The 13,275-nt window shown below is 50.8% G+C and overlaps 1 protein-coding gene across 2 annotated transcripts; it reads right to left on the minus strand.

Moving 5' to 3' along the window:
• Positions 1-1,104: 1,104 nt before the first annotated feature.
• On the minus strand, positions 1,105-13,235 carry CCT7 (chaperonin containing TCP1 subunit 7). 2 transcript variants are annotated; one of them, XM_064151197.1, is made up of 12 exons: positions 13,119-13,235; positions 11,983-12,136; positions 10,955-11,061; positions 10,422-10,547; positions 9,768-9,820; positions 8,403-8,574; positions 6,732-6,896; positions 5,231-5,419; positions 4,300-4,397; positions 2,932-3,064; positions 1,982-2,188; positions 1,105-1,771 (listed from the first exon to the last, which is right to left on the minus strand). In XM_064151197.1, exons 1-12 carry the CDS (start codon positions 13,122-13,124, stop codon positions 1,547-1,549), a joined length of 1,635 nt encoding a protein of 544 aa, XP_064007267.1. In that variant the 5' UTR covers positions 13,125-13,235; the 3' UTR covers positions 1,105-1,546. The 2 variants fall into 2 exon arrangements, with proteins under 2 accessions (XP_064007267.1, XP_064007266.1); XM_064151196.1 differs by lacking the exon at positions 13,119-13,235 and adding an exon at positions 12,909-12,929.
• Between the last annotated feature and the right edge of the window lie 40 nt (positions 13,236-13,275).

Here is a 13,275-nt window from a genome sequence, read left to right on the forward strand (position 1 = left end):
CCATGGGGCACATAGACAGTATGGGGTACAGGGCGGGCAGCAGGAGGGGAGCAGCCTCCATTCCAGGAGTATTTGAAAACACAAGAGGGCGCTAGAAAGCCCAGAGACAGCCCAGGAGGCAGAGCAATGACTCCCGTCCCCACAGCCTTCAGTGATGGAGGCCACAGGAGGAGGAAAATCGAGTTTGGATATTCTTGTGCCAACTCTCTTGCTAAAAGAAAACAACACTCCCCACACACCCCCAAAAACCCAATCACAAAAATACCCACCTGAACCAAAAACCAAACAAACACCCAACCAACCAGAAAAAAAACCCCACTGGTTGCCTAACAGTCTTGGAGGGAAACAATAAAGAGGAAAAGAGGAACTCATTTTTTATGCCTCCATCAACCCATGTGGTTGGAAGATTCCCAGTTCCCAAATTACAACCACAGAGGTGGGAATTAGTGCTACATGTTGGAAAGCATCACAGCAAGAGCTGGAAATGAAGCTTCCCAAATCCCTGCCAGGCTCGTGATGTGGCCCCAGAGCACAGGGAAATGGGGCCACTCTCCCATGGGACAGGCAGGAGCAAACACAACCTGTTTCAATGTCACCACCGATAGGGAGAGCCTGTCACGGGGGCGTCCCCTGGCAGCACTCCATGAACAATGTTCATGTGTAATGGACCAGGCACTTGCTCAATTAAATGAGATCTCAGAGGGCTGACACCAGATACCACATTTCTTCCACTGTCTTCCATTAACACTTTGAAACTCAAGTCTTCAGGAGGACTTTCATGCCAAGAATGCCCTGAGCACATCCCTGAACCCTCCCAGCCTCACACATCCCCTCCCCATGGCTGGAGCTGCCAGTTACCTTCCAAGAGACAAAAGGTAGAGCATAAATGAAGCAAAAATCAAGAAATGTCACCAAGCAGCATCAGAGCTCCACCAGAGCTGGTGCATGCAGAGCTGACGTCTCAGTAGCAGAGGGAACTGGGATGCACTGGGGGTTGGCCCTTCTGCCCAGCACAGCACCCGACTGCAGAGGGAGTTAGACTGGATAGCTTTGGGGGTCCCTTCCAGCCCAGCCCCTTCTGTGAAAAAGATGAAGAACTGGAGGTTGCCACTGCAACGAAGTCACCGTTTTATTGTGTTGGAGGCTGAGTTCAAAACCCTCAGCAGAAAGGAAAAAAAAAAAAAACAAACCAAAACAAAAAATGAGTATAAATAGGAAAAGGCCTCAGGCTCACTGCCCTCCTTGCCAGCGCCGCAGAGGGCTCTGATCTGCACAGCTCCCGAGCTGAAGGCAGGCTGAAGGCTGAGGCCTAAGGGGATCAGTGCTGAGGAGGAAATGTTGGGGCAGGGCCTCTCACAGGAGGTTGCCGCTGCCGAGGCCAAGATTTGATTCTAATTAACCAAGGCCAGTGGTTGCCTGTGGGCCCTCAAAATGCCCATCTGCTAACCGGCCCCTTAATTAAGCTAGAAATTAATTCTGATGCTGCAGGCAGGAGGAGAGCGCCAGCCACTGCCACCACACCAACGGGGCTCAGCACCTGCGGGGCTCAGTGGTTGTGGGGTCTGCCCCGGCCACGGCCACGGGCACCTGGTGCGGCATCCACGGTGGAGCGAGGGTTCTTGATGGTCTCATCCACGGAGATGATGAGGCAAGCAGCCTCGGAGGCGGCGGTCAGCGCGTTGATGCGCACCACAGCTGGCTCCCAGACACACGCCTCGAAGTTATCCGCGATGTCCTCCTTGTGCACGTCCACGCCGTACCACATCCCACCCTGTGGGAACACAGGAGGCAAGAGGGAGCCTTAGGGGGCTGGCCAGGGCCTTAGAAACAGCACACTCGGAAACGCAGACGTGGAGATGTTCAGGGGAGGCCGAGACTGGACTCTGCTGGAACAGCGCCTTCCCAGAACAGAGCCCTGGCAAGCCCCGGTGGCAAGAGCAGTGCCTGTGAGACCTCCCCAAAACTCAAAGGTGGCACCCACCTGCGCATGCTTGGCTCTAAGCTTGTTCAGGATGTTGGTGGCGTCGAAGCCGGCGTTGTCACACAGCTGGCGGGGAATGATCTCCAGGGCTTTGGCGTAAGCACCGATCAGTAGCTGCTGCTTGCCTGGAATGGTCCTGGAGTAGTCCCGCAGGTACTTGGAAAGCTCCATCTCGATCGCGCCACCGCCAGCAACGACAGAATCATTCTGAAGGAGCAAGGGAAACTCAGGTTCCAGGAAGGCAGAACAGGAAAACCTCCCTCCTGCATGTGTTGCAGCCAGGGCAATGCAGGCACCAATGGAAGCTACTGCCATCCCTGGGAGCTTCAAGCACAAGCCAAGAACCTCCAGCCATGCACAGCAAACAGGGTGGTTTGGGGATGCTGTGCCAGGGGAGGGACGGCAGACCACAGACCCCTCTAAAACTCTCAAAGATACTGTGTGACTGACCCTGGAGAGACTGGATCACTGGGCCATTAGAACTTTTTCCCCAAAAGGGTTCTCAAGACCTGGCCCAGGCTGCCCAGAGCAGCGGTGGAGTCCCTATCCTTGGATGAGCTCCAAAGTCACATAGGTGCTGAAGGGCATGGTTTAGTGGTGACCTGGCAGTGCTGGGTTAATGGTTGCACTTGGTGATTTGAGAGATCTTTCCCAACCAAAATCAATTCTGTGATTCCAAGTTACAGCTGTACTGAAGGCAAAAGCCAGATGTGCAAAGCAGCTGGCAACACAGCAGAGACAACACTTCTTTGGCCAAGGTACAGCATTTGAGTTCATCCATCAGATGCTGCCTGTTTGCATACTCCTCTGGCTGAGCTCTTGCTCTCTCCCAAGAGAGCTCAGCCAAATACTGGTATGTGAAAGGTTTCTACAAAGAGTTACAGCAGTGCCAGGCCCCATCAATAATCCGAACATCACTTAGGCAGGGAAGCATCTCCACCAGTCCTTACCTTGATTGCTCTCCTGACTATCATTATGGCGTCGTGCAGGGACCGTTCTGTCTCCTCCATGAACTGCTCTGCACCCCCTCGCAGGATTATTGTGCATGTCTTGGCCTTGGGGCAGCCTGTGAAGAAGTTGTACCTGCCAATGGCACAAGGCAAGGGCGACAGTGAGGGAGCAGCAGTGCTGCTGTGGAACAGGTTTGTACTGGCACCGCAGTATGGGACAGAGGTCTTACAAGCCAGATGCACGACTGAAGTCACCTCACCCTACACAGTGCCCCTACCAAATCCAGACCTATGGAGCTGAGCCAGGCAAGTGACACTCAAGCTCATCCGGGAACATTCTCCCTCCCTGTTGCCAGAGCTTTGTACTACACTGGTGCTCGCATTTTCCCTTAGTAGGAACACAGCAGCTGTTAGCAGAGAGCCCCAAGGAGGATTTCAACTCCAGCAGTGGGAAGAGCTCCATTATGGAGCATTCAGCTTTATTCACATGGGTAGTGAAGTGTCACTGCTGGCTGTCAGTAACTGGTTTGTACCAGCAATAGTGTGGCCAGCAGGACCAAGGCAGGGACTGTCCCCCTATACTGGGCACTGGTGAAGCCACATCTCCAATTCTGAGCTCAGGTTTGGGCCCTTCACTCCAAGGAGTTGCCAGACAATGTCCAAAGAAGGGCAACTAAGCTAGAGAGGGGTCTAGAGCAGAAGTCTTGTGAGGAGTGGCTGAGAGACTGGGGTTGTTCAGCCTGAAGGAGGCTGAAAGGAGACTTTCTGGCTCTGTACAACTCCCTGAAAGGAGGCTGGAGTGAGGTGGGGGTTGGTATCCTCTCCCAAGGAACAAGTGATAGGACAAAAGGAAACAGCCTCAAATTGTACCAGGGAGGTTTAGGCTGGACATGAGGAACAATCTCTTCTTCCAAGGAGTTGCCAAAGCCATGGACAAGGGTGCTCAGGGCAGTGTTGGAGTCCCCAGCCCTAGAGGGGTTTCAAAGCCATGTAGAAGCATGGCTGAGTGACATGGTTTAGAGGTGACCTGGCAGTGCAGGGTTAATGATTTTCCAACCTAAACAATTCTCTGATTCTGTATCAGACAATCAACCCCAAAAGATGATGCCTTTCAGTCACCAAGGAAAGAACAGCACTGTACTTTCTATGCTGCACTGGGAACAAGTAAAAGCACAGAAAAGAGGTAAGATGTAGATGAAAGCATCCTCCTGCCCTCTCCCTCAGCCTCATATAAAGCAGCAGTGACACAACCTTGGTTTCATGCCATGACCTTAGAATGCTCAAACCTGCTAATGCTTAGATGCCAGCTTTCCAAAGTCATGTTTGAGTGCTGAGGTAGGACTGCAGGTTCACAGCTGGTATATTTACCTCTCTCCTCCAATCTGAGTCTCCTCAAAGAGTTCACATCGGCCCAGAACATCATCTGACAGGGCATTGACACTAGTCTGGATGGAACCTCCACAGGCCTGCAAGAGAAGTAAAGCATGACCATGCCAACATGGGCACACGAGACAAATCTGTCCACTGGGTTCCAGCTCTTCAGAGCCAGCCTGGACCTTTTAGCTGAGGCAAAACCATCCCGTAGGCCAGATGCGGGAAAGGGTCCTTCCATTTCCCCCTCCATGTCAGGTACCCAGGCAGGCTATCAACAGCAGAAATCGTCCTAGACAGCAACTACGACTGCGCTGATCCTAGGGGCTGACCCACAGGCTCCAGTCCAGCAGCTGCATCAAAACCCCAACCCACTCAAGATGGAACAGGGAAGAACTAGGGAAAATAAACCTCTGCTGATGCAGTGTACAGACCCTAGGATGTAAAAGCCTCAGGGAAACAAACCTTCACGGAGGTGCAGTACTTTGCTCACCCTAAGGTACAGCTTTACATCATCACCATGTTGGCAAAAACTGCATCATTTTCATGTAAATCTTGTTAAGGTGACCTGGTGCAGTCACCTACTGCTGCCCTGCTTTGGGAATGACCAGCCTTGTACTGTTCACATTGATTCCTCGACTGGTTTGTCAATCCCACTGCTATAGGCCACCACAACCCCAACTAGATCAGGCTGCTAAGAGCCCAGGCAACCTGGCCTTGAACACCCCCAGGGATGGGGAACTTACAACTTCACTGGGTAACCTCTTCAAGTGCCTCACCACAGTCACAGCGATCAACTTCTTCCTCACCTCTTACTGAAATCTCCTCTCTTTCAGTTTGACATTGCTACCCCTCACCCCATCACTACAGCCCCTGATAAAACCCCCTCCTCTTTCTCCCTGCCTTCATTTCAAAACAGACAGCTCACCATCATAGTTCGCTTAAGGTCTTCTTCTGGGACACGGCCAGCACAGAACATGTCTCTGTCTGCAAAGTACTGAGTAGCCACATCACCAATGGGGAGTTTGGAGAGGACAACTTTGGCTCCTGACTTGTGGATTTTGTCTAGTTTGTCATACAAGATGTTCCACTCAGCATCCACGATGGCCTGGTAGTCCTGGCAGGGACAAGAGACAAGCAAGCATTTTAGAGACGACTGGGAACACAACCCCATGGCACCAAAGAGAGCTCTCCCCAGACAGCAGCAGTTCTGGCACACAACTATTTTCCAAGGTGATTTTGGGTTGCTCCATTTTATACTGAAGAGCTCCCCCTGCTTAAATGCTTTCAGCACTCGGAGACAGTTGATAAAGGGGCTGGGTGATCTTACAGAGACAGCAACAAGAGAGCATGAGGAAGCTCATGCTGATGTCTGAGAGGTGCTTGCAAACCTGCGCAGGGACACTGGGGTGGAGACTCTCAGTATGTCATAGAGGAAAACCAGCCCTCTTGAGCAATCTCACCTTCACTGGCACATCTAGGCTCTCACAAGTCTGTACTGCTCTGGCTGGCAGTGAAACACAGCCATAGACAGCAGAGACAGCAACACCACACACAACAGGCAACAGCAAACATTGCAGCATTCTCCAGGGCAGAGAGCAGAGCTTTAAGGAAACCATTCCTGAGGTGACAGTGGGGCCAAGATGGCAAAAGCACCTCTGGAGATCATCTGTTTGAACCTCCTGCTAAAGAAGGGTCACCCACAGCAGGCCACACAGTAGGGTTTGGAATCTCTCCAGGAAAGATTCCCTAATCTCTCTGAATAGCATGTTCCAGGCTCCAGTGCCCTCACAAAGAAGTTTTCCTCCTGTTCAGATGGAACATCCTGGGTTCCAGTCTGTGTCCATTGGCCCTTGGCACCACTGAAAATAATTTGTCCCCCATCCTCTTGACCCTCCACCCTTTAGCTCTTGCTGAGCATTGATCAGATGCATTCTTAAGCTGCTCTCCTCCAGGCTGAACAGCCCCAGGGCTCCTCAGCCTTTGCTCCTCAGAGAGATGTTCCAGGCCCCTCAGCATCTTTGTAGCCTTCACTGGACTCTCCAACAGTTCAATTTTCCAAGGTATCAGAGAGTGACCATGTTTCCTGAGGTTACTTTAACAAGATGGAAAGAGAACAACTCTCCAAATGGTTAACTTGTTTGGTTAAATACTCAAACCTCTCAAAGCACTGCTTAATAAAACTTGCCAGAAGGCCACTTGTTAGGCATGGAGAAGTCACCATACAACTGACAACTCACCACAGCACTGCCAAGCAGAAAAATGCCCTCAGCTCAGAAGTCTGCCATACCCTTCTCCCAGACAAGCCAACACAACCCAGCAGCTACTGTCAGGGAAGGCAGGATGTGCAGAAGCAATCCCATTTATCCAAAGCAGCCACTGCACCTTGTGGGCATTAGGAAATGGGATGGACTCTCTTCAGTTCTTACCGCCACTGTGTTCACTCTGACTTCAGCGTTGTCCTTTTCAGCTTTGAGCTCCAGCTCCACATTCAGCAAGGCTATCTTGGGAGACTGATACTTCTTGGGCTGCATTTCAAACCCAGCGTAAGAGAAGGTCTTCTTAAAGGCAACTCCAGCCACTAGTTGAGAGTCCTTGAAGAGAAGGATCTGTGTTAGGCTCAACCTCCCAAGGTTTTCTCAACAGGGTTAATAACTCCCACAGGAGACTCCCTGCTCTCAGAGTCCTCATTTACAGAGTGCTCACCAACAGCTGTCTCCTTTGATTAACCCACTTTCAGAGAAAACAAGCAGCAAGGGTTTTCTCCTCTCCCTTCGCAAACCAGCTCCTATTGCTCTCTTTCTATCCCTCAAGACAGAGCAGCCAAAGATGCTGTACACCATCTGATGATCAAGGGATGGAATAATCTGTTCTCTCTCTGATGTCTTTCCCATTTCTCCTCTTTGAAGATGGGATGTTTTCATCCACAGCTTCACATTCACAGAAGGATTTTTTGCCCCAATTTGTGCTTCCGAGCTCCATCTCTACCTCCAGGAACAGTTTACAGCAGGACTGCTCTGCCCAATGGTGCTCCCTCTCTCCCTGATGTGAACTCAGCCTCATAGCCAAGAGTGAAATTAACATCTAAACCTCCTACTACACAGCAGTCTAACCACACTGCAGACTTGCCTCTCTGCAAACTGAAATTCAGAGGATCTCTGCCCCCACTAAGCTGGGCAAGTACAGCTCTTCACATCTTGTGCCCTAGAGCAGAGATGACCCCAGATCTGACAAGCCCATCCTGAAAAGCAGCATGCTGAATTGTTTGCCCCATCAGCAGGCAGATCTCCAGGGAGTCTAATAGCAGAATACAAGGGACAAAAAGAAGAGCAGGGAGAGCCATCTCTATCCAGGACAGGGGACACCACCCTCACCAGGAGACCAATTTCTGCAAGCCTCAGACCATCTGGGCAAGATAATCATGTAGCTGTAACATTTTCCCAATGGAAATTCTCACACAGTGCTTCACACAGTAACAGCCACAGAAATAATTCAGAGACTGTGGTGGCCTTTACTCTGCAGCAAGAGGCCCCAAACCTCTGGGCATATGGGCAGGAGGTATCAAGGGCACACCAGTTCTCCCACAGCACCAGAACCCCCTGCCAGACACCCATGACAGCTATTCCAGCACTGCAGTACAAACCACCCAGGCCATCATCTGCCTCGTTCACTGCATCAGCTACTTCATATTTTTTGTGCATTTTTCCCAGCCCCAGTACTTATGCACTCAACCAGGACTGCATGGGTTTTGGTTCCAGAAATAGTATAGACTTCCCACACAGTAAGTACTTATAGTACTTATTTTTTTGCAGAGATGTAAAGGGGAATTGTATCAGTAGCAACATTCACCAAAGAGGGCAGCAAGGTTAAGTGAGCATTTGGCTCAAAAAAAATATTGTCCACCTACAGATCAGAAATCCAGCTCTACTCACTAAGCCTTCCCCTCACACAAACAGCTCTGTGTTTCTCTGGTAATTCCTTTACTGGAATTCGGAATTAAATTCAATATCCTTTGGGAATTCCCAGCATTATTAAGGTGGGCTGCTGGAATCAATCCTTTGCCTCCTCATCCTTCCAGGACAGGCTGTGACAGAACTTACTTCCAAAGCACCTCCTTGCACCTTCTTTATTCCAATCATTTTGAGTTGTAACAAGTCATCCAACATCATCACAGCATCTACAACCATCTTGGAGAAAAACTCCTTGCTCTGGGAGATCAGCTTTGAGCTCAGGGCTGTGGCTGCACACTTCTCCAACAGGCTTCTCTGCTCACTGCAAGAGAAAGAACAAGGTTGTGTTCACTTGCTGATTCCTTCCACAGGTTCCCAAGACACCATGGCTGGTATAATGGATCCATTCTGACAAAAAGCAGCTCCCTTGTGTTGAGGGGGAAAGCAGGGCAGATATCCCAGCACAAGTGTCCCTTATACATACATCCCAAGCATTGGACTAGCAGTGACCACGCTGGCTGGCTCTGACACACCACAGGCCTGAGGAAAGCAGCAGAGCTCAGCTTCCTCTCCATCCCAAGACAGGAAAGAGTTTCTGAAACCTTCTGAAGGTAGCACATTCTCTCAATTGTTACCTCAGGTAACATATGTCCTGACAGAGTGGATGATATTTCTTTCCTGCAAGAGTGGTCAGGCACTGGAACAGGCTGCCTAGGGAGGTGATGCAGTCCCTGTCCCGGGAGGTGCTTGACATTCTGTAGATATGGTACTGCAGGAGATACTTTAGTAGTCACAGCAGCTGGGTTACAGTTGGACTCAAAGATCTTAAAGCTTTTTTCCAACCTATGATTCTATGATGTAAGGGACACCAGAACATGGATCCAACTTCCAGACTCTCTCACCCAAGTTACTGCGGACCAGAAGGACTAAATTTCACATCACATTTTTGTGGATGTAGGATGCAGTTCAACTTGGACTTCCACTCCAGCTCTTTAGTTAAGGTCACATCAGACAATAAGAGCTTGAAATGCAGGGCGCAAATGAACTCTGGCACTCTCACCTCAGCTGAAGCGATCAGCTCTTACTGCTCTTAGCTACCTAACTTCGTGTGTCCAACTGCTAGAAAGTGACTGGATTTTCTGAGAAGTGCTGAGCGTTTCACACTGCCACTGCTTGCAGCAAACATTGCCAGTCTCCACCACCACTGGAAAAAAGAAATCAGGCCACTTATTTTGGTACCAGTGTGCACCCTCCATGCACACTGGCAGGCAATGGCCTACATACTTGGCTGCAGCTCCAGGGAGAGAATAGGTCTTCCCCAGAGAGGAGTAGGAAATCCCCAAAAATCCCAAAATAACCACAGTGTGGGGACTGCAGGTGTTCAGCCTGACTTCAAAACCTCAGGAGAGCTGCAGCAGGAGTCAGAAATGCCCTCACACCAGCTCAGTGAAGCCCAGCAACACAAACAGGGCATCAGTAAAGGAAACTTACTCTTTATCAGTAAAGGAAACTTACTCTTTATCTTCCTTCTTCACTGACACAGCAATGTCTTTGATCTTGCTTACAGCCTGCCAAAACACAAGCCAACAGCTGGATTAACTATTCATGCTCATGAGCTGATCAGATCTCCAACTTCTGTGTTTTACTCTTTTAGTCTCTATTTCAAGTTTCAAGCATTTAAGCTGTTCCACCCCTTCCAGTACAGTGATTTTAAGAAACACATCGACACCAATTCAATAGAATCAGGAAGAGTCTCAGAGCTGCTCCAATGATTTTTGCAGAGATCTGGGGAACCAAAGGGTTCACATCCAGAGCAGATTCAGCCTAATGGGACTGCTGGGCTCCCCAAGACATGCAGATTACTAAGGAATGGCAGAGATGAGAACGTCAAACAAGTTATCTTATTTATTCATTCCTCCTTGGAAGGAAACCAAAGGAAGCAGCAGCGCTCCAGAGGTAACTAACTGGTAATGACAGCTCCCTGGCAGCAGCAAAGGCAGCTGATGTTTGCAGTAAGACATCATGAGATTGCTGCTGTCGCTCCCCACACCCATTCACTATCGAATTTTGACAACGAGTGTGCTGTTTCCTTTCTCTAGCACCAAACTCCTCTCCCCAGACTCTGATGGAGCCCAACTCACCCCTCAGCTAGGAGCAGTGCTGCCTTACCAGCTGCGTGGCTGTGCGGAAGGCACGGATGATGATCTGAGGGTGGAGGCCTTCCTCCACATAGGGCTTCACTTGCTTCAGAAACTCAGCGGCAAGCAGAGTTACAGACGTGGTCCCATCACCAACCTGCACAGAGAGGGAACACTCTGTGTCACCCATGGGCTGTAGAGAGCTTCAAACACCAGGCAAGGGCTTCCAGAAATCAGGTCTGATCACCTTCTCTGCTCACAGATGTGCCACTGGATTCTTTAGTGATTAAGAAGGGCTAAACTCAGTGAAGTTTCACTTCCCATCACCTACATTTATCAAATATGAACTCTGTGTCTCTGAGAATTCCAAATGCCCAGCAGATTTGCCTAGAACAGTGTCAAAGATTTCAAAATGCTCATGGAAGAGAAGGTATCAGTAAAGAAGCCAGAATGAATGCCTGCACTCTACGAGCAGTTCCCACCAAAGCCCAGAGAAGCACCAAAGGAAGCAAGCTGCTGCTGCAAGTTTTGCTGCTGAGTGCAGGCAGGTGGCCTTCCTCCTACCTCTGCATCTTGAGACTTGGCAATGTCCACCAGCGTCTTTGCAGCAGGATGGACAACATCGAGGAGCTTCAGGATGGTGGCACCGTCATTGGAGATAGTGGCTTTGCCTAGGAGTGATGCACAAAACAAAATCAGGCTTGTCTGCCATGGTTCCAGCCCTTAGCAGAGCAAGAAAGCACACAGTGCCCAAAGGAGCTGTGCAGACCTCGGAGAGGCATGAACACAACCATTTCAGAGCAGCCAGTCTCACTCTTGCTTCAGCATTTCATCTCTCATGCCAAACACGCCCCCAGCTTGCTGCCACACTACAGAACTCCCCAGTCAAGCTCTGGTCCTGCAGCACTATGACATCTGTCACATCTAAACTGCCACAGGCTCTGTTCCATATCTGCACTTAGAAGTAATTTTTCTTCAGTCAAATGACTGGACTTTCTCCTACAGGATTTGATATTTTAACACACTCCCACAGCCATATGCACAACTCAGCTAGCCGAAGGAGTCACCCTCATGGCTCTTCACAGCAGCTACCTGCAGGTGCCTCCATTCCACATTAACAGTGTCTTACAACCACTTTGGAGCAGATTAAGTGAAGTCAAACAAGGTTTAATGATTTGTTCACCAAATGGGTTCTCAACACCTGGACCAGGCTTGCTCAAGGCCATGGTGGAGTTCCCATTCCTGGAGAGGTTTAAAAGCTTTGTAGATGTAGTGCTGAGAGACGTGGTTTAGTGGTGACTTGGCAATGTTGGGTTGCTGATTTCACTCAATCTTGAAGGTCTTTTCCAACCAAAACAGTTCTATGATTATTTTCTCTTCAACAGCAGAGGTTGGAGTCAAGGTGTTAAAGAGAACACTGAGACATAAACCAAACCTCTGCTGTGAGAGTTAAGCTCAGTGCAGGGTGAAGCTGCATGCAAATGCTGGCTGCAGTTGGTAGAAGGCTTGAAGCAAACATGCACTGCCAGTACTTGAACCCTCTTCCCCAGGCAGTATTGTGCAGCGCTGTGAGGCCACTGCCCAGTACTTACCCCTGTCATCCACAATGAGCTTGTCCATGCCCCGAGGTCCCAGTGTAGTGCGCACGGCTTCAGCAATGACCTGGCAGGCATTGATGTTGCTGACGAGCTGGGGGATGCCCTGAGAGGTATCTGTCCCCTCCTTCAGCAGGATAACTGGTGTCGGCTAAAAAGAGAATCACAGCAGAGCTGTTACTCCCATCCCACCGGCCTGCACGACAACCTGGAGCTAACCCCTAGCACAGTCCGGCCAGGTGCCATCATGCAGAAACCAAGACAAAAAGCTGTAGCCCACTCAAAAGTCCTCTGTTGCCATCCAACCCTACCGCTCCCCCAGCTGCGGGGCTGAGAGGCTACACTGCAAGTGTAAGAGGAGTGAAGATCACAGTCGGGCCTCCCCAAATACTGGAAACATTTTGGGAAAGAAAACGTATTAAGTTCTTCCACATTCATCAGAGTGGAGCTCTCATAGTCAGAGTGGTTTGAGTTGGAAACAGTCTTAAAGACCAACTAGTTCCAACCGTCCCTGCCATGAACAGGGACACCTTCTACTCGACCAGATCGCTCATCTAACCTGGTCTTGAACCCTTAGGGAATCCACAACTCTGGGCAACCTGTGCCAGTGCCTCACCACCCTCTCAGTGCAGAGCTTCTTCCGTAGACCCGATCTATATCCACTCTCTTTCACTCAAAACCCGTTTAAAATCCTAACGGAAAAGAAACCCAGAAGAAAAACGGGAGCGGGCCACACGGTCAAGAGCAACAGCAACGGGGCACAGAGCTGGGCAGCGCCGAAGGAGCCCCGCAGACGGGGCTGGGCCGTGCTGCTGAGAGGGCTGCAGGGCGGGGGCTCCGGGACAGCCACACACGGGGCTGCACGTCTACAGCTCCCAGCACATTCTAGCATCTACCCCCGGGCCCAGGTGGCAGGGACTCACCGAGAGCCCAACATGCCCCCTCACGCCCCGGGTAGCGGCAAGCTTCTGCGGCCGGGTGGCCTCCGCCATCCCCTCCCGCCATCCCACAACGCGCGCCAGCCCCGCCGCAGCCCCGCCGAACACGGCCCAGGAAGGGTGGCAGAGACTGAAGAAGCCTTTCCCAGGCGGCGAGAAGTGGCGGCAGCGGCGATGTCGGCGGATGGCACTCACCATCATCCTGGCGGCTCTTCTTACTAGAGGTACCCCTCTTCACACAGGCTCCACCCCACAATGCACCGCGCCCGCCCAGAAGCTTCCTCGGGGCAGGAAGGGAAGCTCCGGTTGCGAGGAGACCGCTTCCGGCCGCGCTCTATGGTACAGGTGGGCA

This window comes from Pogoniulus pusillus, chromosome 11 (genome assembly GCF_015220805.1).
Source record: "Pogoniulus pusillus isolate bPogPus1 chromosome 11, bPogPus1.pri, whole genome shotgun sequence".
NCBI classification, from domain to species: Eukaryota; Metazoa; Chordata; class Aves; order Piciformes; family Lybiidae; genus Pogoniulus; species Pogoniulus pusillus.

Coding starts and splice junctions, on each gene's coding strand:
- CCT7 (XM_064151197.1), bottom strand. Junction 2,189..2,931: donor TAGTCAGGAGAGCAATCAAG/GTAAGGACTGGT, acceptor TTGCTCCTTCAG/AATGATTCTGTCGTTGCTGG. Junction 1,772..1,981: donor TTAGAGCCAAGCATGCGCAG/GTGGGTGCCACC, acceptor GTGTTCCCACAG/GGTGGGATGTGGTACGGCGT.